Consider the following 23717-nt stretch of genomic DNA (forward strand, 5'->3'; position numbering starts at 1 on the left):
ATGGTGCCGTGTGACCTGGGGCTCCTGGGTCGGTCATCTGATGCTTGTCGACGGGTGAGTCGAGCCTGACACACCCGGGCGATGTGTCCCAATTTTCTGCACTGCCTGCACTCTGCGTTACGGAAACGACAGGTCCTCCTCTCGTGGTTCTCCCCGCAGCTTGCACAGTTCCCTCCTTCTCGTCGAGGCTGCTGTGGTGTGTGTGCTGCTTGAGTGCGCCGCTGTACTCGGTGTACTTCCTCCCTGTCAGATTCGGATTCGTCGGTGAGGTCTTCGTGGTAGACCCTCGGTTGGGATGGCGGGGCCGGTCGTGCCTCTTGCGTTGACCTCTCGGCGGCTTCGGTTGCCAGGGCTTCCTCCAGAGCAATCTGGAACGTGAGGTCTTTTTTGGCGTAGAGGCGTCGTTGCAACATCTCGTCCCTCAGGCCACCGACGAGGCGGTCACGAAGCATGTTCTCCAATTCTGAGAAGTTGCATAACCGGGCGGCTTGGCGGAGGGAGGTCACAAACCCAGTTATGGTTTCCCCCGGGGCTTGCCGTTTTGCGTAGAAGGCATTTCGGCAAGCTACCACCGAGGGCTGTGGTGAGAAGTGCTCCTTCAGCCGTTCCATTATTGTTTTGTAAGAGACGGTAGCGACATCTCTAGGTGCAAGGAGAGCCCGGGCGATTTCAAACGTCTCCTCTCCACAGACGCTGAAGAATGTCGCCCTCTTCATGGCGTCGTTGGTGACTTCTTTCGCTTGCAGGAGGAAGTTGAAACGGGCGGCGTACCCTTCCCAGTCTCCTGATGCTGGTTTGAATGGCGAGAAGCTGCTGTCGGTTGCCATTCTGGGTTCCTTGGGTCCTGGAGCTGAAGCCTGGATGCACGGTGCGATGCAGCGGTGCAGCAGGTGGCGGTGCTGCGGTGCAGTGCGTGGTGGCGGTCAGCTCAGCAGGATCCCACCTTCGTCGCCAGTGAAATATACTCGGAGTCAAGAGTGAATTTCATGCTCTTTATTCAGCTCATAGTCATCAAGGAGGAGAAGAGAAGACGAATGGCTCTTTTCCCAAAACCATCTGCTTATATACATTATTTACACAATGGGCCTTGCGTGATTGGCTACTTCAGGGCTACACCTGTGGGCCAATTATATTGTGGATTGACTTTTGCCTGCAGCCTGATTGGCTGCTCCTACAGGCCAATCAGGTAGCAGATTCACTTCTGCCAGCCGCCTGATTGGCTGCTCCAGCAGGCCAATCAGGTTGCGGATTCACTTCCACCTGGAGTTGGATTGGGTAGCTCCCGCTGATTCTGAATCCTATTGTTCTAGGATTCAGCTCAGTACATAACACCATGTCTCTGCATTTTAAGATGCTGTCTAGGTTTGTCATTGCTTTTCTCCCAAGAAGCAGGCGTCTTTTAATTTCGTGACTGCTGTCTCCATCTGCAGTGATCAAGGAGCCCAAGAAAGTAAAATCTCTTACTGCCTCCATTTCTTTCCCTTCTATTTGCCAGGAGGTGATGGGACCAGTGGCCATGATCTTGGTTTTTTTGATGTTGAGCTTCAGGCCTTATTATAGTATCTGTTGGCAAATGGCCAAACGACAAAAACCACTGTAAGATAATTTTTCAGCGCAGCACGGAGAATACATTCCCCACCCAGAATTATGCGCCCGAGGAATGGGAAAAGGCCACTATCAAATGGTAGCCTTTGGACACAGTTCGTACGTGTGGCATCCCCTCTGCATGTTCTCGGAAACTGAGGCCTCTCACAAAATCCTGTATGTGAGATACAGGAAAACGGAGGAGGAGAGGAGGAAACCCCACTTGGCATTGAAATGTTGAAAGACTCAGGGTGGTCTCCAACTAAGTCATAAGGGAGTAGGTCCACTGTAGTCAATGGACTTAAGTTCCTGTTGCTCATTGAGACTGAGTGTGACTGACATCAGCTATTGCCCTTAAAGGGAGATGATTGAGTCAAGCATCATATTGAAAAACAGTAATATACGTACAGTATAGTATCAGCCCCAGAAAGTATGGCCAATGGATAGGAATGATGACAACTGTGGTTCAGCAACATCTGGAGGGCCAAGGGTTGCCCACACCTGATTTTATAGTGACCATCAGGCTAGCCCCACCCACTAACTTGTTGGCAGTGGGGGGCACACACACTGCATATCTATCTGCTGTTGCCACAGGTGTCTGCTAAGACCTCACTCTCAGTTGCCATGTTTACACTGGCTACCATGTGCAAACAAACATAGCCGTGCCCATGGAAACCTGGAGGTGTAGTCATGTTTATGGGCATTGCCTGTATCTTTTATACTGCGTGCATGCACACACACACACAGGCATAGAGTCCTAAGGATCCATACCTGTAATTTTTGCTATTGCAAGCCTTGCAAAATACTGCAAGGCACAAACAGGTGGCATCTGTTTTGGGAGACAATGGAGGAGTGTGCCTTTGGGGGTGAATTCAAACTGTTAGAGTGTTATACAGTACATAGCTGCCAAGTTTTCCCTTTTCTCGCGAGGAAGCCTATTCAGCATAAGGGAAAACCCCTTAAAAAAGGGATAACTTGGCCACTATGGTTATAGTGCCTGTACAGCTGTTGCTGTAGAGACCGATATGGGAGAGACATATTTTATTATAGGTGGGGCAGGTAAAGACATCTGGTTATGCTGTTGCAGATGCACCATGGCATTTCTCTTTTCTGCGCCCCTCCCAGCGTTCATTTCTCCTCTGGTCACTGCTGTCGCTACATCGCCCTAACTGTCTCCAGGTGCTGTCGTCATCTGCAAGGGATTCCCACATGGCAGGGTGGATGTTCCAGCGCTCATGTCCCGGTTGCAGACATCTTTGTAACACAGAGTTGGTCTGCCAGTGGGCCTGGTTCTTGAAGCCAGAACATAAGCCTAAGGCACAAACTTTACTGAACTCTGTGCTTAGGGTTGCCGGACTCAATAGAGGACAGGACTTCTGTGCCTTTAATTTCCCTGCTCTCTTTTGAGTCTGGAAACCTTAAAGAGAAACCAGCAGACCCTTTGCTTGGAAATTAAACAAAGGGTCTGCTGGTTTCTCCTTAAGGTTTCCAGACTCAAAAGAGAGCAGGGCAATTAAAGGCACAGAAGTCCTGTCCTCTATTGAGTCGGGCAACCTTATCTGTGCTACTCCTGCAATGGAGGTCAAAACGGGTGCTAAGCTCATTGCTTCACTGGTGATTGGACCTCGGATCTCCTCTATGAAGCAGACCTCCTCTGCTGCTGAGCTATGGCCCTTCCTCATCTGTGGAATTGCTTCCACAGCAAACAGATAAGGAATCTGAGCCCCATCCTTCCCAAGACCAGCTTACCTCATGAAAACTGTCCTCCCAAACTTGCTCTGTGCAGCTGTCAGCGCTGGTGCTTATGATTTGTGGGGACACCTCATCCACTCCGGGCTTGATTTACTTGGCTATAAAATTTATTAATGTTTGCCACAATTTTTTTTATTATAAATAAGAACAAGAAGCAAGGGCGCTTCCTTTTAGGCAATCAATTAAAAGCCAGAGCAAGCAGAATTATCTCATTGAAATATCAATTTTTAATACTGTTGCATTCCCTGCTTCCTCTCGGCCCTTGGTTCGAGAAGGGCTCTGTGGCTCTCTCTTCCTCTCCGTCACTTTTGCATGGCATAAACACAAGGAGACCTCTTCCTTCCAGGCAAAATGGGTTTGAACTGAGCCTGCCAAGGAAGGATTGCTTTGCGCTCCCTCTGCGGACCCATAAAACCTCCTGCTTTCATCTTGGCTATCCTTTCGGCAGGAAGGAACCAGTGGAGGCTGGTCTCAGAGGGCATATGGGGCACTGCCCTGCCAACCTCAGTGTGCCCTCTGCCAGCACCCACCTGCCTGTGTTTTTACATACAACTGGTTACAGGTAGGTAGCCGTGTTGGTCTGACGTAGTCGAAACAAAGTAACAAAATTCCTTCCAGTAGCACCTTAGAGACCAACTAAGTTTGTCATTGGTATGAGCTTTCGTGTGCATGCACACTTCTTCAGATACACTGAAACAGAACAACTGGATCAGGAAGCAACTCTGCCTGTCAGTTTCCTCCTCATTAGTCTCAATATTGCTCTTGTAGGACTTGCAGGGAGGAGGCAGGCAACACATCTAGAATTAGCTGATTGCACCTGTTGTTGACTGCCTGTCATTGGCTGTGGCGCCACCTACTGTTGGTCTCCCCGCCTTCTACCCTATCAGGCCTGATGGGCACCAGCCACCACTGGAAGAAGCAAGGCTTTTTACTTTGCCTCCAAACACCCAACACTTAAGGGTTCAGAAAAGGGCAACCAAAATGAGCAGGGGGATGAAGTGACTACCTGATGAGTAAAGGTTCCAGCTTTTGGGACATCTTAGCTTAGAGAAAATGTGAGGAAACATTTATCTCTCTCTCTCTCTCTTTCTCCCAAAGCCTTCGAACAGAAAGGAACTTAACAGCCTATTTATTTTAGCATGAAGCTCTGAGTCCCGCCCCTACCTTGATTCTGCAAACGGGTCTCTTTATTTTAGGGGAGCCATGTTGCTTGATTGTGGGATTTAATGAGCATTCATCCCTGATGTGTCTGGATAGAGTCAGGGGGCAGATTTGTCCCTAGGCCTCACCACCCCTATTTAAAGCTTACTTGGGACTGTCACCGCTGCACTGTGTGCAATGCCTCCCTGTGGCCCACCCAGTTTGTGTGATTGCAATTGTTCTGAGATGCATCTGCAATGGCGGCCTGATCTGCCCACCTGCCTGTCACAGGTGTGGTTCTGCATTATCAACTGTTACAGGTGGGGGTGATCAGAAGCAGGTGGGCAAAGGTTTTATATATGACAGTTCAAACATGTCAGGAACAGGAGCTCCCACAAGCTGTAACTCACTGGCAGAGCATGTGCTTTTCATGCAGAAGGTCCCAGGTTCAATCCTGGCGTCTCCAGGGAGGGCTGGAAGAGACCCCTACCCAGGCACCCCCAAACTTCGGCCCTCCAGATGTTTTGGACTACAATTCCCATCATCCCTGCCCACTGGTCCTGTTAGCTAGGGATCGTGGGAGTTGTAGGCCAAAACATCTGGAGGGCCGCAGTTTGGGGATGCCTGCCCCTACCTGAAACCCCGGAGAGCTGCTGCCAGTCAGTGTAGACAGTATTGGGCTAGATCAGGCATCCCCAAACTCGGCCCTCCATCTGTTTTGGGACTACAACTCCCATCATCCCTAGCTAACAGGACCAGTTGTCAAGGATGATGGGAATTGTAGTCCCAAAACAGCTGGAGGGCCGAGTTTGGAGATGCCTGGGCTAGATGGGTCAATAGTTTGACTTTGTATAAGGCAGCTTCCTGTGTTCCAAATGAGAACCAGTGTGGTGTAGTGGATAGTGTGATGGATTAGGACCTGGAAGATGAAGGTTCAAATCCCCCTACTCAGCCATGAAGCACACTGGGTGACCTTGGGCCAGTTATTGCCTCTCAACCTAACCTACCTCACAGGATTGTTGTGATGGAGGAGGGGAAGAATCACGCAAACCACCTTGAGCTCCTTAGAGAAAAAAGGTGAGCTATAAATGCAAAAAATCAACAAAATTAAGCAATGGTTCCTTCCCAGCAGTGTCAAAAATGGAAATCACAGAATGCACCACACACACAAACACACACACACACACACACTTCCTACTAAAGAGACACAAAACTTTTGATTCCTGAGCATGCTAAAGCTATCCAGAATTGGAAGCGCTTTCATCCAGAAGGGGGAAGCAGTAGTATTTTTCGGAAGAGATCCCAAGGGTCATCTAGTCCAACCCCCTGCAATGCAGGATCTGATCAGACAGAATCAACTCCCACCCTGCCACTATACTATGTGAATCAAACCTTGGATCCTCTTAAGGGGAAAGTAAATATTTCCCTCAGGGCCCATCTGTGCTTTTACAAGGGCCTGATCACCATTAAATCAGGATTTTGGACAGGAGGTGGTGGGGCCAGTGTAGATGTCAGCACCCCCTGTTCCACTCCCTTAAAGTGCCCCTTCTTGGCAAGGCACTATGTTGGGACGGAGCAAACTCCCAGGGAGGACTAGCCTTTGAAAGCTTCTGCCGTAATAAATTTGTTCGTCTTTTAAGGTGCCGCAAGACTCTGTTATTTTTCCACCCTGTTAGGTTTCCTGCATGATTGGTGGGAGCCTCTGAGCGACTGTGTGTCTCTGTGTGTGGAGGAAGTGAGCTCACGCCAATTACATCACTCGGCAATGATGGAAATATAAACCTCACATTCGCTATAAAACTGTTATCACGGGCCATTATTGCTTAATTTTTAACCATTGTTTTAGGCTCTTCTCCAAGAACCATATTAGCCGTAAAACCAAACGAGCTTCGGTGAACCTGGTAATTGCAAGCAATGATGTTTTATTCATGGAGCAACTCATGGAAAAGATCCTTTGTGCACACACAGAAGACGTGGGGGGGGGAGAAAGAGGGGATTTGATTTGGTCAGAACATTGATCGAAAGGCTGTCAAATGGAGACCCCTGTTCCTCCACCCCCCCAAAAAAAAGCAGATCTCAGAAAGGCGCTGCTAGATGACGGCAGAGGGCACCCAAAGGCTCTTTCTTCACCAGAGGCCTCTCTGTCCAAGGGGTGCATGAGATGATGTTTGACTGGGAAGAAGAAGAAACTTGGCACAGTGATTTCAGCTCTTTTTGTATTTGTCTAGCAGGTTTTCTGCAGTAGCAGAAAGCCGTAAAAAAGAAACTTGCCACATGAAGCAAAATGGGGTGAACTGCTCATCTTCGCCATTCTACAGCTTCTACTGCCCCAGATGCTTGACTAAATACCACACCTAGAGAGGGATCATAGAATTGTAGAGCTGGAAGGGACCCCAAGGGCCATCGAGTCAAACACCCTGCAATGCAGGAATCACAGCTGAAACATCCCTGACCAATGGCCATACAAGCTCTGCTTAAAAACCTCCAGTGAAGGAGAGTCCACCATCTCCCAACGGAGTCCATTCCACTGTCAAACAGCTCTAATTGCCAGAAAGTTCTTCCTAATGTGTCAAGACGAGAGAGGGCAAGGATTAGCTTGCATGTGCCAAGGACCTGAAGGGGTCCCCTCCATTAGGCAAATTGCTCAGAGGCTGGGGCTTTATGAGGTCTGGTGGTGCCTCGTAATTGGTCCTCAAGGTTGGCTGACTGAGTATTGAGTCAGGCGGAGAGGCTTGTTTGGCAGCCTACAGCAGCCAAATGATTCCATTGAGGGACACAGTCCAGCCTCCTTGTGACAAAAACATGGTCCTGGGGCTCCAAGGAAGTCCTGGGGTCGAATTGCTGGGAACCCTGCTTTGAGAGATGACAACAGTCAATAGTTGCCAAGTCTCCTGTTTTTCACGGGAAACCCCCGTATTTTGTTACCATTTCCCGCTGTTATCCCGAATTGATTATATCCTGTAAATATCCCGTAAAGCTCTTGCAGACACGGGCAGCCCGGCACCGGAAGTTGCTTCTACGCATGTCTGGTATATCTCCATCATGTCTGGACATGCGTAGAAGCGACTTCTGGTCCTGCGCCGCTGCGTAGAAGCGACTTCCGGTGCCGCACTGCCGCTGATCCCAGATTTTTCAATCCGGGAGTTGGAGGGTATGCAACACATGCACACACACACCCTTTGATTTTCCAATACCCAACTCTCCCACTGAACTACACCTTGTGCAGGCATTTAGTATAAACTCTGTTTTATTATTACAAAAGGTTGACATACTGTTTGTAAATGATACCTATAAGAGGCAGCTGTGGCTCCCTGCGCCTCGCCTAGCCTCCTCTCATCACATCGGGAGCAGTGGCAGCATCAGCTCAGTTAAATGAAGGGCTCACACTCACACCCTACACCAAACAAATCCAAATTCTGCATTAAGGATGTCCGATTAAAAAACTGAAATCCTAATGCAAACCACGGGCAGATCCATGCACTTGTTCGTTTGATTCCAAGAGTCAGCGTTGCAACCAAAAAAGTATTTGGAATTCTCGAGCATGGGATGAGGGAACACAGGGAGGGTCGAGAGATTTACAAGCTGGGAAGGAGGAAGCCAAGAAACGGGACCCATACAGGAAAAGCCCAGTCCCACAAGTCCCTCTCAGTCTTTTTCTGCCCTGAGTTTGCCAAATGCAGCCCCAAGAGTTTGTTTAAAGGGTGGGTGGGGGAACAGATGGAGTTACATGGGAAATTTGACACCAGATGTCAAATTCCACAAAAGCAGGTCTCCGGGTCTAGAAGCTGAGATGGTCCCCACCCCTTTAAGAATTGCAGAGAAGGCAAAATTTCAGCTGGTGGGGGTGAGCAGGCTTCCCCATTATTGCAGTCCACAATGCCATGGCAATGGCCTGCAGAACCTGTGAGTTACCAGGCTGAGAGCATCCCATCAGCCCATGTGTGGCCACCCACCAGGGGCTCCATATACTCCTGGTTCTGATACACAAATGGGTGGGTTGTCAAGCATCTCACTGACCATCACACATGACTGATGGACGTTCTTCAGTTTGGTTGTGCTACCTTTTATAAGCAACCTTCTCACAATTTGAACTCATAGAAACACAAGAAGTGCCTGCTTTATCGGGTCATCTCGTCTTGTTCTCACAGTGGCCGAGTAGTAAACTCGAAAGCGGGACCTGAGCACGAGAGCCCTCTCCCCTCCTGTGGTTCCCAGCAACTGGCATTCAGAAGTATTGCTGCATCTGACCGTGGAGGCAGAGCATAGCCATGGTGGCTAATAGTCATGGATAGCCATCTCCTCCACCAATTTGTCTAACCCTCTTTTTAAAGCCAGCCAAGTTGGTGGCCATCACTGCATCTCCTGTGGGAGCAAGTTGCATAGTTTAACTCCACCTACCTAGGAGCAGAATGCACATGAACTGGCAGAGGGCATTAGGCAGGAACTACTCAGAAATACATAGCTGCCAAGTTTTCCCTTTTCTCGCGAGGAAGCCTATTCAGCATAAAAGAAAATCCCTTTAAAAAAGGGATAACTTGGCAGCTATGGAAATAGGGTGAGGGGCTGTTACTGCAATGCTGTACTAATATTAATTAGCCTTCATATAGAGCTTTCAAGTCCCAAAAATGCGCTTCACATATATTATCTTGCAATCCTTGCAACCCCAAAAGGGATGCGAGTGTGATCATCTCCATGTTGTTGCATAGAGTAAGAGAAATGGAAGCCTGCAGGTTTGTGGTAGAGGTTGTTGTAAATTTGAACTGGGGACATCACAGCTTCTTGCTGTTTCTTTTTGTGACACCAGGAAGGCATAGGAGCGAGACCAATCATTGCAGTGCTGGCTGGGATTCCATGGCTATCTCAAGTTTTATAATACAAATCATATACAAATACATAAACACACACACACATATACTGGGCAGTCTGAGAGGACGAGATGCATCCTCAGGGGGGTGTCTCCCTATACCATCGGTCTCTTCCATCATCTTCTCACTAGATCTTTTATCCAATCATCAGTTCAACTCCTGAGACATGGAAGAACCACTTTGGCAGTTGGACCTTAGGGATTTCAACAATGAGGTTCCCATCTCCAATGTGTTGATTCCCCCCTTTGTATGACTCATCATCTCCATCTATCTGGAGGTATTGTGGTTGACCTCCAGAGGAGTGCTGTGTTTGCGGAAACCGTGTCGGTCAGCTGTGGAGTGGCATAGCTGGACAGAAATTAAGGCCAGAGCAATGGGAGGGTTTGAACAAAAATCTAGTCCAATCCTCCGCAATGAAGGATTCTTTTGCCCAATGTGGGGCTTGAACCCACGACCCTGAGATTAAGAGTCCCATGCTCTACTGACTGAGCTATCCCTCAGGTCTAGATGATTCTTGCTTTTTTTTTTTTAAAGTATCAGCGATGATTTCTGGACTGGAGCTGTAGAGAAAGGGAGCCTTCCATAAAGTTTAGCAACTCCCTCCATGAAATCTCCCCAGGGCCTCTATTTAGCCCCCATCCTAGTCACCAAACCTCCTTGCTGTAGAGACCAGAACATGGAGGCCCAGCTTCCCCTTTCCCAAAGTCTTCCGCACAGCTTCGCGTTCGTTCTCCCTGGGGTTGGCAAAAGAAGAGGCCAAACACCGTTCTGCCACTCAAGTCACTTGTCCTAAGCCCACAGGCCATGCCCACTCCACCAGCGTCTGGTGTCTCTGTCACAGCCTGGAGTGTCTCTCCAGTGGCAGCTGCTAAGGAACTTGGATCTGCAGGTCTTCGTCTTCATCCAGGTCGCTGTTGCCATCGCCGGGGTTGTCAGGGCCAAAGCGTGAACTGCGAATCTTCCCAAAAAGGGGGAGGTTCTGCTGACGGCGAAGCCTGTCCCAGGAGAAATGAGATTTTTGGCTATTATTATTTAACAATAATGATTATTATTATTATTATTGGTGGTGGTGTTGCATTTGTGTCCTTCATTCCCATCACCCAGTGGCCTTCAATGTGTTACAGTCAATAAAACAACACAGCGACAGCATATTTCAGCTATCAAATGCCTGGGTAAACAGGAATGTTTGAAGATAGCCCTATATGGGCTTTTGGGCCATGCACCCCTTCCACTGGTGCTATGTTGTAACCATGTTCATGGTATGTGCTCCCAGGGGGAGCCCTCTGTGCATGCTTCTCTGTTCCACAGCATATACACAAGTGCAGGACGACCCCCGCCTAGGCATGCAACATCATCTTTGTTATGAATTTAGTGTACTTTCCCAAAGAGGAATTCTGTGTAACTCAAAAGTTTGATTGGAGGAAGTTTGAACTGTAACTGGTCCAACAAGTACCTTTGTTAAGCAGCCAGGGAATAAACCTTGGTCTGCCCTATACAATGAATGAAGTGGCAGAACATTTGAAATACAGTACAACAGATTGCATCGCTTTGAACTACAAGTAGGGGAATCACATTTTTAATGCTCCCCTGTTTAAAATCTTCTGCAAGTAGCAAAACAGTATAGCTGGCAAAAGGCCATGAAAGAACCATTCCTGTTGTGCTCATTTTCGATTTGCAGGGCATATTTTTAAAAAATATAAAAGAACACTGTACATAGTATAAAACTATGTGAGCCCTGCCCCCTCACCCCCTGCAGTCTGAAGTAGTAGAGCACGTTTGACTTCTTTTTCCCTGCATGTGCAGACCAGCTCCCATGCTGGCAGATGGAAGCTGCAGTCCAAAATATCTGGAGGGCACCAGGTTAAGAACACAAGTCGAGCCTGCTGGATCAGGCCCACCTAGCCCAGGATCCTGTTTGCACAGTGGCCATTGCCAACCAGATGCCCCATTGCCAACCAGATGCCCCATTGCCAACCAGATGCCCCAGTAAACTGTGGTCAGAGGCATTCAGAGGTTGGGGAAGGCTGTGGAGGAGACTGAATAATCCAGAGATTTCCAAGCCTTCCTTTTGTTTTAGCTTAGATATTCAGCAAGAAACGAACCTTTCCCATTAAGGTCCATGAGATATAAATAAATCTATTCCCCCACCCCCAGCTACTGCTTCATGTTTAAACTTCATCCAGCTAAGTGGGTGTTACATGCTGATAAAGGCAGATCTGGACAGACCATCCCTCAGTGGCTCCAAGCAGCACTTAATAGACTTTTGATTAAAGCAAGCAAAGTTCACTCGAAACCCTTTTCAGATTCAGGGTGCTTAACCAACAGCACATTATTGTCTGGAAGCTTTTATCAAGGAGTGGGACGGCAGACACAGGGGCCTGCAGGCTGAACTTAGACACCCATCACCCCCATATTCAGTAGTCCAATAATATGCTAATAATATAAGCACCACCAGCAATTAGTTGTCTCACGTAATTAGGGCTTTATGTGAGAATTGTTTATATTTGTACAATTCTTATTCTTGTGTCTGCGTAGAAAAGAACTGCGACCCTTCCCATTTTACAACACAATAGGGAAAGAAAACCTCTCTGTTAGAACTGTTGCTAATCCTGTGCCCCCTTCCCTCCCCCACCCAAATAACTTCTGCTACAAATCATGCCTGTTTAATACTGGTGGTGTGGTAGGTTGTAAACCAAAGAGAGAAGCAATTACCCAGGTGTCCTTTTTAGACAAATGGGACAGTGGTGGAGGAAAAGACTGGTGTTAACAAGTGGGTATTGAGGACACATTAGGCGCAGCACCTGTGTATATACAATGAATCTGGGGAGGTTCACGAAAGGCTGGGTTTTCTGGTGTAGTGTGGTGAGTTATGAATCAGGGAGCCCCTTGTTCAAATCCTGCCTCTTCCAGGGTCCCCGTGCCTGCTGTATAACCTAGGTCAAATTGCATGACAGAAGGGTCTTAAAAGTAGGAATCAAGAGTCTTGAAGGAAACATAGAGGTCTTTAAGATGCATTTAAAACTCACGGCTGCCTCTGCCCCTTGTACCACCCAGGGGAGGGCGTTCCTAAGGGGCCAGTGGTGGTGCCACCACTGAGAAGGCCCACTTCCATTGCCACAGAACAACCAGTGGATTTTAAACCTCGGTCTCGTCTGCACTTGGGGAGACACTCCCTGTATTGGGTATATCCCAGTCCCAGACTGCTTAGGGCTTTTCATGTCAACAGAAAGGCCTTGAGCCTGGCTTGGGAGCTAAGAGGCAGGCAGACCCATGGCAGTGCAGAGGGGTCCCAAGGCTCTGCTTTGGTGGAAACGTGGAAAATGTTTGCTGCTATGAGCAACTGCTGGGACTGGTTTTGGAGGAGCCCACAGCTCCCGGAGACTGTAGCCGGTTCCTAGACAGCAGAGCAACACCTCAGCCCCTCTGCTCCCTTCATAGGGGGCCTTGTTACCCTTCAGCCTCACCAGTGAGGCATTCTCAGCACTGACAGCTCCCTGATCATCCCAGCATTACATTCCACCCATGGAAATTTATGTGCTGGATTTCCCATCTGAAGCCACACAGGAGCTCGCAAGGAGGACGCCGCTGCTCCAATAATTCTCTAGGTGCGGCAGCCTCTGACTCCAGTTGCTTTTTACTGGAAAAAGGCATGAATTATTTAAGGAAAGAGGGTGGTGGGCTCCGCGAGGGCGGGGGAGGCAAGGCTCCATTATTCTCGTATGATTTAATGCCAACCTCCCCAATAAAAAGGAGGAGATAAAAATCATCGCTTTCTTTCCTTTCCTTCTTTTAGAGCTCAGCTACCTCCTCAAAAGCTCTTTGGATCGAGCAGAATCGATTTGTCTGGCAGGCAATCCAGTGTTTTATTGCTAGGGAAACGTGCATGCATTTTTTTTTTAAAAAAAACTTTTTAAAGGCAATAAAATGAAAGTATCTCTTAAAGGTGCTTCACTTAGCATGCCATGGGCCCTCTGACCTTCATCCTCCCATGTTTCTAGATCTCCTTGAGGAAGGAAGGGGGTGGCACCCTTGAGACCCATTTCTTGCTTTTTTTTAAAAAAAAATTCTTATTAAAGATTTCTTGAATTACAAAGGTGTGTGCAGTGTCTCTCATATTTTAACATGTATCATTTTTGCAAATCAGTTTCATTCGTTAAGACACTAAGAAGAAAGAGGGGAAAACGAGGTAGATAGGGGATGGGAGCTTTTGCTTTTCATCATTGCCACGCAAGGCCCTCCTCTCCCTCTAGTGGAAGAGCAGAGCATGTGCAAGGGGCCTCTGCCTCTCAGCTTCCAACTCCTGCTGGTCCAGTGTTTCCAGTTCCTTGGCAACATTCCACTTTTGTAAATATCTATCAAGTCTCCTTTATTGCCTAACCTCTTGAGGGAAGCTGCTCCAAGTCTTTGATCATTTACAGTATCTCCCCTCGCTCTACCTAACCCATTTTTTTAAAAAAAGAACTTGTTGAGAACCCCACAGATTCCATACCATCCAACCTTTTCTAATGCAAATCTGGGGACGTGGGTTTTCCAGGATGTGCTCCCGGGTGAGTCACTGACCCGGATCTCACTCTCATCTTTCCCACCCCAAAGCACTTTTTGGGAGGCAAGATCTCTCGCAGCCCTGGGAAAGGCATTTGTTCGGGGCAAGAGCACAGTGTGAAATCACAGCACCCCAAACAGTTCCCCCCCCCGGGGGGGCGCTTGTAAGGTATGAGATTCCCGCAATTCAGAAGACAGGAGCTCCATGTGGCCTTTGTAAGAAAACCTGCTGGATCAGGCCAAAGGGAGCCCATCTAGCCCAGCTTCCTGTTCTCACAATGGATCTGAGCACAAGAGTCCTCTCCCCTCCTATGGTTTCCAGCAACTGAGATTCAGAAACATTGCTGCCTCAAAGTGTGGGTGCAGAGTACAGCCATCATTGCTAGGAGCTGTTGATAGTCTTCTCCTCCATGGATTTGTCCAATCCTCTCTTAGAATCATAGAATTGTAGAGTTGGAAGGGTCCCTGAGCGTCATCTTGTCCAACGCAGTCTGCTCCCTCCTCTCCCTCTCACCACTTGCATTGTCCCACCACCCTGGGCCTTCTTCCCTTGGAGTTTCCTCTTCCCACTGTTCCTCTGCGTCCAACCAGTCTACGATTTCTTCTGCGCAAAGTAAAACTGATGAGCAATGCTGGGTTTGTGAGCCCTTTACCAGCCGCGGGGGCACAGGAAAATGCCCAAGCCTGCCAGCCTCTGGAGCCAGCCCCAGACTTCCAGGCTGGCACCTGCAAACAAGCCCTGCTCACGTTTGTTCCCCCTTTTAAGTGGGGCAAAATACGAGCACCTAAAAATCAAGAGGCTTCCGCCTGCCTTTAAGTCACGTATGTTTTGTTTCACAACCACTGGCAGGGCCAAGCTGATTGCAGAAGCAGCTGCAGCTGTCATTGAGGGTGGTGGTGGTGGTGCCGGGGGAATGTTTTTAAGGGCACCGAGGAATCGGCACACCCTAGTATTCACAGGGAGATTGCAAGGGACCCCAGGGTTGGAACTGACTCAGTGCATTTGAGTGCGGCTGGTTAGGTGGGCCCAGTCCTGACAGGGCCCTAAATGCATGGGTTAAAGGACTGAGTTCCCCCCACATTTAACCTCCCAACCTGCCTCCAGCGAACATGACAGAGAGAAATGGGGCGAGGGTGACCAAAAGCCACCCTCCAGGCTCTGTAGCATCCATCACTGTTCTTTGCTGATCAGGCACGACATTCCTTCCCCCCTCCCACCCTCTCATCCGCAGCCCGCGGCTGACAGGTAAGCTGCTGAGAAACGGATGACTGCAATTTGAAGAGTTCCCCTTGATGCTCTCCTCCTATTTATCAATGAGATCATTCTCCCACCTGGCTCCTACCCCCACCCCCTTTCAACCCTTTGATGCAACCTTCCTTTCCTGGAAAGGACTCTCGCTTCTGCAAGGCCTCCAGGGAGACAACAGTTTGTCCAATTAGTCTTCGAGCAGCGCTTAAGAGCTAACGCCCCAGCACTCACTCTCGTTTGCAGTCTAAATTAACCCACAGCTGATTTGCATGTTCTCTTGCGCTTGCAAACCACCAGGAGTTGGTTCAGGGGGGTGGTTTTTTTTTAAAAAAGGCAAAGATTTCAACGTCAGCGTCTGGCGGGGAAGAAAAATTAGGAACTGGAGGATGCGTGGAACAAATCCAGGAAGGGAGTTAAAAGGCGAAGGATGCTAGTGTGGTTGTTAAAGTTTCGGACTAAGATCTGGGTTCAAATCCCCACTCGGCCATGAAAATCACTGGGTTGCCTTGGGCCAGTCATGCGCTCTCAGCCTAACCTACCTCACAGGGTTGTTGTGAGGTTGAAATGCGGAGGAGAACTGTGAGCTCTTTGGAGGAAAGAAGGTGGGATACAAATGTAAGCAATAATAATGCAGCTGTCTGCAACAGACTGTCCTTCAGATGTTTTGGACTGCAGCTCCCATCAACCCCAGCCAGGTGATGTAGTCCAAAACATCTGGAGGGCACCTGGTTAGAGAAAGCTGTGTAAAGCCATCAGAGGCAAGCAGAGAGTAGAGCTGAGACAGCCATGGATCCACTGGATCCTAAACAGGTTAAGTGAGCAAGAGGTTGTATTGGGGTCTGCTTGGTGTGTCTGACTGAGGTTAGGATTGTACTTGCAGCCACCTAAAGCAGTTTGCTAATCCAGGAAGTCTGTGTTTCTGTTGTCCATAAATTCTGCCTTTATGGATCACCCTGTTACCAGCCCTGGATTATGCAATCTGGACCGCAGCATGCAACGAACAGAGAGCAAGCACATCAGAGAGCAGAGGGAAAAGTTCAGGGAGAAAAAATAGCCAAAGACCACTCAAGTAAGTGAGCCAAGCTAGATGCTGCAGAAGAAAGCCACCCCTGCCTCCAGGCACACAGGAGGAAGGCGCCACTCAATTTCTCTACCCTGGGCATGCCCAAATGAAGAAGATGTGATGCATGTCCAGCAATAAATTATTTTGAATTGTCTCTGCAGCAGCTTCCTAAAGAGGCAAGCCTTTCTAAAACACTTAACAGTGGCTTGCCTCTTCAAGAGCTGCTGCAGAGAAAACCTCAAAAGAAAGACTGGCTGCATACACAGCACCTTTACTCATGCACAGATGAATACTTTGGGTTTTGCAACCGGTTGTGCCACCTGATGTCACAGTCATAAAACAACGAATGTGTATGTGTAAAATAGACAGCCCACTGTGCAAAAGCGGAAGACAACTTTGCAGGGATGGAATTTAATTTCCCCCGCCCCAAATATTCTCCTTCTAAATACATCAATCCCCAAGTAGATCCACCGCTTGCTTTATCATGCCAGTCACATCGTTCCAGTCCCTTCTCCTCCATCCCTGAGCTCATCTCTCACCACCTACCTGGATTGCAGGTGCTCCAGCTGAACTTGGAGGTTCTCACTTTGCTCTGTTTGCTCATCAAGCGACCTCTGCAATTTCCGTGCCTGGTTGTGGGCCTCGTCAAGCTGCAGAGCAGAAACACAAGACAAGTGAGGGCAGCGACCCAGCCGGGGAAGGTGGAGTTGAACCCTCACCACCAACATGCTTTTTTGCCTCATTGTCAGCCAGACACCAGCAGCCAAGTCTTAAGTCAGCAGCACACAAGCCGTAGTGGTAATTTACACACACCTTGTGTGCAGTTTGATCTTGCTCTGACACAGCTCTCACTCCCAAAGAGGCAATCAGATGTTTGGTTTTGAAATACTGCTTGCCTCTTCAGAAGCGGCAGCATGTGCACGGGTAATTCAAATGAATTTTGGGCACTATCTCACACAAGTACATTTTTTTGGGGGGAGGGAGACCGGGGTCCTGGGAAAGGTCCAATCCATCTCCATTTATCTCCATAGCTTGCAAAAAGGCCAGCACCAAGCAGAATGCCGAACCCTGCAACCCTGCCAGTTCCATGATATCCTCCCCTCCCATCCTCCTTGTGGTTCCAGGCAGCCAGCAAAAAGCAGAAGGGATTACCAAACTGTGAGGCTGTGTTTGGATTAGCTGTGGGTCACAAAGCTGTGCAAGCCCAGCTTGCGATAAAACAGCCATGCAGACAAATGGGCAATAGGAAAAGCCAAGATTTTTTTTTTTGGACTCTCATATGACTTTTCACAATTGGGCATATACTGAGTCCGATCACTGGTATATTTCTGCTGTGGCTGGTAGCCCTAACCCTGAGATCTCAGACAGAGGATCCTTCCCCAGCCATAGCTGGAGATGTCAGGGATTGAACCTGGGACCTTTCACACGCAAAAGCACGCGCTCCACCACTGAGCCAAGCCCTTCTCCACACAGATTGTGCAAAATGTGGCATACAAAGGCACGTCACTGCATCACTTCGAGAGCTGTAATCCAGAACATCTGGAGGGGACACCCAGGCTGGGGAAGGATGATTTCTACCAATCCAGCTACTCAAATTGAGGGTAACCCTAAGCAAATCACTTCCCTGGGCTCGTGAGGTAGACATTATCTTAAATATGCCAGGCTCCATAGGAATTTAGAGTTTCAAAAGCCATGCCCTGAATGGTACCCAGATTTGAGCAAGGAGGAACTGATGCTGCTGTGTTAGTGTTGAAATTTGCAAGCCTGTCCACAGGGCCGTCTTAAGGTCATCGGGCGCCCTGGTGCAGGGATCCCTTGGGCGCCCCCCCACTCTAAAAAAAGAGGAAAACTCTTACCTGGCGTGCCAGGCGGTGGGAGCCTCACGGCGGCCCCCGCACCTCACAGCAGGGCCGCGCTGTGCCAGAGGCTGCCTGCCTGTCTGATGCCGCCAGATTGAGTGGGGGAGGGGCGCCGCTGCTCCACGCGGCCTTCCTCCCATCTCCCAGCGGAGCGGGGTGCCTGGGCAGGCCGGGCCACGCCGGGTTCCTTCCCGCCAACAGGGCGCTGCGTTTCATTGGTAGAGGTGCTGCCATGTGGCGTCACCTCTACCAATGAAACGCAGTGCCGGGGTGAGGGATGACCCTGGCGCTGCAGAGCGGAACAGGGTCCTAGTGCCCCTGTTCCGCTCGCTTCCCTCCCTGCTCTTGCGGCGTGGCTGGTGGAGGTAAAAGGGAGGCCGCCGTGAAGCTCCCCCACTTGCTGGGGTGCCCCTCAGCGCCCTCTTATCGCCCAGGCGCCGTGATGCATTGCACCACTAGAGTCAATGGGCGAGCCGGGCCTGCCCCTATAAGGACTACAGCAGGAGGAGGAGGGTGGGTGGGTGGGGAGTTGCGTGGAAGCACAGAAGCAGGTCCCAAAACAACTTGGAACGGTGAGCACATGCTCCCCAGAGTAGAAGAAGCTGCAGGGTCAGGGAAAGGGGACACAAGCGTGGAAGGTGCAAAGGGTTACCTCGTCCTCCGCTTGGGCCAGCTCCTTCTTGAGCTCCTCGACTCGCAGGCGCAGCTTCTTCACCTCGCCCTCGTGCTGCTCCACCCGGCGGTTTGCGTGGGCCAGCTCGGCCATCTTCTCCTGGCACTGCTTCTTCAGCTTGGTATGGACATGCTTCAGGTCGGCCACTTCCTGTGGGAGGGAACGGCGGTGAGGGAGTACTCAACCTTCTCTTGAGAAAGGAAGCCTGCTGCTTAGGGTGTGTTTTGCATGTGTTACAAAAAATAGTGCCACATTGCCTAGTCCCCCACCCCCGTATTTTAAAGGGGAAAGTGGTGGCTTCTACTCTTGTGCCACCTTCAAAGAGGAGGTGCAATTTGTGTGTTTTATACTTAAAGGTCTCTGAGCATCACCCCCAAAACTATCAGTATTTTGCAAGAGGAATTTAATTGCATATGGGAAATACGAGTTTGTTTGTTTTCGCAGTTAGGGAAGAGATGAGGAAATGCATTAAAAAGCATGGGATAACCAATGATTGATTGGAAGAGGTGTAACCTTTCTGCAAACAAATTCAACCCAAAGCGCCAATATTGTATAAACCTCTGTGCAAGCTATGAGAAATTAAATCTGGACAAATGCTCAATAAACATCTGGAGGAGTCCTGAGTGTCTCTTACCGAGCTCCTATTCCGCACAGAAGAAAACCAACCAAAGAGTCTATGGCAACTTAAAAAGATGAACAAATTTAATGAGGCGCCTGTTTATGCCACAAGACTCTTGTGTCAGCTTTTCTCCAGATATGTTTAGGGTTGCAACTCCCATCAGTCTCATCCAGTGCTACGGATGGGAATTTTAGTGCAAAGCATCTCCGGAGGGCAGCAGCCTGGGGAAGGCTGCTCTATATTGTTTTAGCTGCAACAGAGTAAGGCAGCAGCCCTGTGGAAATTACTTTGAACGGGTCTTCTATCTCTATCTCTGCCAATGGAAAGGGTTGGCTGCCCCCTGGTGTTGACTGCCAGAAAGCAACCTTCGATGCGCCTCTTAAAATAAACCCCATCAGCCTTCATAGAATCATAGAATTGTAGAGTTGGAAGGGACCGCAAGGGTCATCTAGTCCAACCCCCTGCAATGCAGGAATCTTTTTGGCCAGTGTGGGACTTGAATCCACGACTCTGAGATTAGGACTCTCATGCTCTACTTGGCTTGGCTCCTCTTTGAGTGTTTCTGCCTGGCTGAAATATGTCTCCGAACTCCGATAATATTCTTCCTTGTCTGGACGGAGAACAGAAATGTGTGTGTGTGTGTGTGTGTGTAAGTACAAAAACCTTTAGAAAAAAATACCTGGCATGGAGAAGGAAATAAAAACAGCCCAGTGAGCTGTTCAGCATGCTCAGGGGGCAGCAGAATACTGACTTGTGTGTGAAATGGAACGGAATGGAGTATCCTGGAAGAACACATAGCTGACGGGCTGGAACACAAGAACAGGAGAGCTCCATGATGCAGTGCTTTGCTGTGGGTCACATTAATTTATTTAGGAGCGTCACAGCTGGGTAAAGCAGCAGTGAGATCAGCTTCTTGCAGTGTCCAAAGGTCAGGTTTGACAAGTGAGGTTCCCTGAGATCTGAAATACTACCTTCCGCCCCCAGGGTGATTTCCCTCCCTTAAGCTTATGTCACCTTGTTCTTCTCAAACAGCTCCGCTTGGATGGTCTTGAAATCGGTGTCGAGGGCGCTGACCGTCTGCCTCCTCTTCCGGGCCAGAACCTCCTCCACATCCTCGACCTGCGCCCGCAGCTTCTTGTTCTCTCGCTCCAGGTTAAGCTTCTCTGTCTCCAGGCGCTCGCGCTTGCCCCATTCCGCCGCGTTCTCGGCCTGGAGCCGCTCCATCTTTGGGGAAAGGAGGGTGTAAGGGGATCAGTCTTGCTGCTGGAAAGATGTCTGCAGGAACCAGCTTCCCCATTATTAAATTTGTTAGTCACTCCCCCCCCCATGGCGACTCAACGAGATGTACAAAATGAACCAAACATACATAACATTAAAACCAAGGAGAAAAATGCATTAGAAAGATCCCACCCATTCTAAGAGGACATAGATAATTAAAAGCCAAAGGCCTTGCTAAAAAGGAATGATTTCTCATGGTGCCTGAAGATATGCAACGATGGTGCCAAGACAGATTTCCCGGAGAGAGCATTCCACAAGCGGGAAGTCACCACTCAAAAGGCCCATTCCTCATGTTGCCACCTTCCGGCCTTCTGTGGAGGGGGGCACATGAAGAAGGGCTTCAGATGACGACTGCAGGGTCCAGGTCAGTTCATTAGACTACCTATGGGGCATTAGCAGCCACTTCAAAAGAGCAAGCTGAACAGGCTGCCTGATGTCTCCAGGTGCCTGGGAGAACAGAAATGTCTTTGCCTGCCACCTAAAAGTGGACAATGCTGGCAAGAATATTCCGCAGCCAAGGGGCCACCAGTGAAAGGGTCTGTACTTTCACTGCCTGAACAGAACACATACCAAGGAGGCTATAATTCTACAGGAACCAATAAAGCCATGTGTGGTGATGCTGCAAGGGTTACTGGGATAGACACAGGAAGCTTTCCAAGAGTGAAGACTTTGGTTCTACCTAGGCCAATGCTGGCTACTCTGCTTGGAGAGCCGCTGCCAAGATCTTTTCCAGCTGAGCAATCATAAATCTTCTGAAGCGGAGGTGCCAGGAAGTTAACCTGGGACCTTCTGCCTACAAAGGATGCTCCTCCACCCCCCTTTCTGTGGCTTTGCCATTTGGGGCAGCCCAATGTCTCAGTGACATCTCTTCCAAGCTGTGTGTGGACTAACAAAGGCAACGTAACATTGGCCCCCTGCAACCAAGTCTGAAATTAAACACCATGGCAAACAAACAAACAAATCACCACGTCTGCCTCAGAATTTGAACTCCCATCTCCGAATGTCAAAAGGAACAAGTTTGAAAGCTTTTGTACTAGCAGAGCCACAAAAGAAATGTTTGGAGCTCAGTTTATTTATTTATTACATTTATATGATGCCTTTTCCTCAAGAGAGTTCAAGGTGGCGTACATGGTCCTCTCCCTTCCCCATTTTCTCTTCACAACAACCCTGTGAGGTAGGTTAGGCTGAGAGGCACTGACTGGCTCAAGGTCATACCCAGTGAGCTTCATGGCTGAGTAGGGATCTGAACCCTGGAGCTCCCACGCTCTAGTCTAACACTCTAAGCACTACACCACACTTTAGTGGGGCAACTAAGTGAGCAATGGGGAAACACAAAGGACACCGCTGTTCTTGCAGGTTTCCAGGTCAACTTTCCCCTAATTCTCACCTCTGATCGCAACTCAGCTAATTTCTTGTCCATACTTGATCGAGCCCCCAGTTCATCTTCCAGATCTTCAGAGATGCGCCCCAACTCGTCTTGATGGATCTCCTTGAGAATGTTCAGCTGTAGAGAGATTGAAAAGAGAAGTTGGAAATTACCTCTGGTGTCTGTGGGCAAAATCAATAGCAGCACTTTAAAGGCCAGAGAACAGACTTCTGCCATATTAAGATCAGGGGGATGCAGAGAGCTGCTGTGTTAATAAGAAAATATCCTGAAGTTCTCTGGTGTTTCAGACCAAAATAAAAAAAATCCTTCCAGTAGCACCTTAGAGACCAACTAAGTTTGTCATTGGTATGAGCTTTTGTGTGAAGAAGTGTGCATGCACACCAGAGCTCATACCAATGACAAATTTAGTTGGTCTCTAAGGTGCTACTGGAAGGAATTTTTTTATTTTGTTTCGACTACGTCAGACCAACACGGCTACCTACCTGTAACTAAATCTGATGTTTCAGAACACCCCTGTGCTCATATTTATACATCTTTCCACATTTTAAAAACATTTTAAGAAGAATTTGCTTTAAAATGTAGATTTGCAGGAGTGGCTGCATGAGAGCACTTTCTCAAGAATGCTGACTCAGGAGAGGGTGACAGTAGAAAATCACCACTGACTGACTTGAAAGATGTTTGGGATTGCAATTCCCACCAGCCCAAAGTAGTCCAAAGCGCTTGGAAATTGAAAGGCTGGGGGTGGGGGTGGGGTTGGTGGCTGCTCTAGCCATTGCAGCAGGAATGAGGAACCTGTGGCTCTCCAGATGTTCAACTCCATCCCCCATCCCCCCTCACCACTGCCTGGGGTTAGGACTGATGAGAAGTGGAGTCCAATAACAGAGTCCAACAAGAGAGGCTTGGGGGAAATCTCTGCAAGCTTGGAGACATCTCTGTCTAACACCCAAAACCTAGGGCTCAGGTAGGGGGCTTGAGACATCTTGCCACCCTCACTGCCCTGTTGAAAAGCTGTGCCCCAAGAATCCCTGGGCTGCAACTTGCTTCATCGTCATCAATGAAAGTACCCTGCTCCAAGCAGCCAGATGGGATTGCGCAGTCAGGCAGTCTTTAACTCAGAAGTACAGAACACAGAAAGCTACTCTATCTTGAACTACACCCGGAGTGGCAGTCAGATGGGTGACATATCCTCCTCCTCCTCCTCCTCCTCCTCCTCCTCCTCCTCCTCCTCCTCCTCCTCCTCCTCCTCCTCCTCCTCCTCCTCCTCCTCCTCCTCTCATTCTCCACTCCTGTGCTTTCCAGAAACTAGTAGTCTATTGATATGACTGTGCTCTGCCTCCATGTGTCTGAACATCAATAGACTTCTCTGTTAATTTGTTTGATCCTCTTTTATAGCCATCCAAGTGGGTGCTTGGTGCTTGGTTACCATCACTGCCTCTTGTAATAATAATAATAATAATAATAATAATAATAATAATAATAAATTATTATTATTATTATTATTATTATTATTATTATTATTATTATTACCCTGCTCATATGGCTTGGTTTCCCCAGCCACTCTGGGCAGCTCCCAAAAGAATATTAAAAACACTTCTAAAAAGTCAGATAGTTGTTTATTTCCTTGACATCTGATGGGAGGGCATTCCAATGCAGGATGGGCACCACTACCGAGAAGGCCCTCTGCCTGGTTCCCTGTAACCTCACTT

General features: G+C 48.8%; 1 protein-coding gene and 1 non-coding gene across 2 annotated transcripts in view; one reads left to right on the top strand and one right to left on the bottom strand.

Moving 5' to 3' along the window:
• Window positions 1–6672: 6672 nt before the first annotated feature.
• Window positions 6673–6733, top strand: LOC118088055 (U7 small nuclear RNA). Its single transcript, XR_004692915.2, has one exon. It is a non-coding gene; the product is annotated as a U7 small nuclear RNA (small nuclear RNA).
• A 972-nt stretch (window positions 6734–7705) lies between these two features.
• The window catches only part of CCDC102A (coiled-coil domain containing 102A), a 41469-nt gene continuing 25457 nt past the window's right edge, over window positions 7706–23717 (bottom strand). The window contains exons 5-9 of the mRNA XM_035119814.3: window positions 22012–22128; window positions 20361–20570; window positions 18707–18877; window positions 16742–16845; window positions 7706–10336 (exon numbers count right to left, since the gene is read on the bottom strand). Coding sequence (XP_034975705.3) covers window positions 10210–10336; window positions 16742–16845; window positions 18707–18877; window positions 20361–20570; window positions 22012–22128 — 729 coding nt within the window. The 3' untranslated portion in view covers window positions 7706–10209. The remainder of the gene's footprint in view (window positions 10337–16741; window positions 16846–18706; window positions 18878–20360; window positions 20571–22011; window positions 22129–23717) is intronic.

The sequence above is a fragment of the Zootoca vivipara genome, chromosome 6 (genome assembly GCF_965207765.1).
Source record: "Zootoca vivipara chromosome 6, rZooViv2.hap1.1, whole genome shotgun sequence".
In the NCBI taxonomy this organism is placed as follows: domain Eukaryota; kingdom Metazoa; phylum Chordata; class Lepidosauria; order Squamata; family Lacertidae; genus Zootoca; species Zootoca vivipara.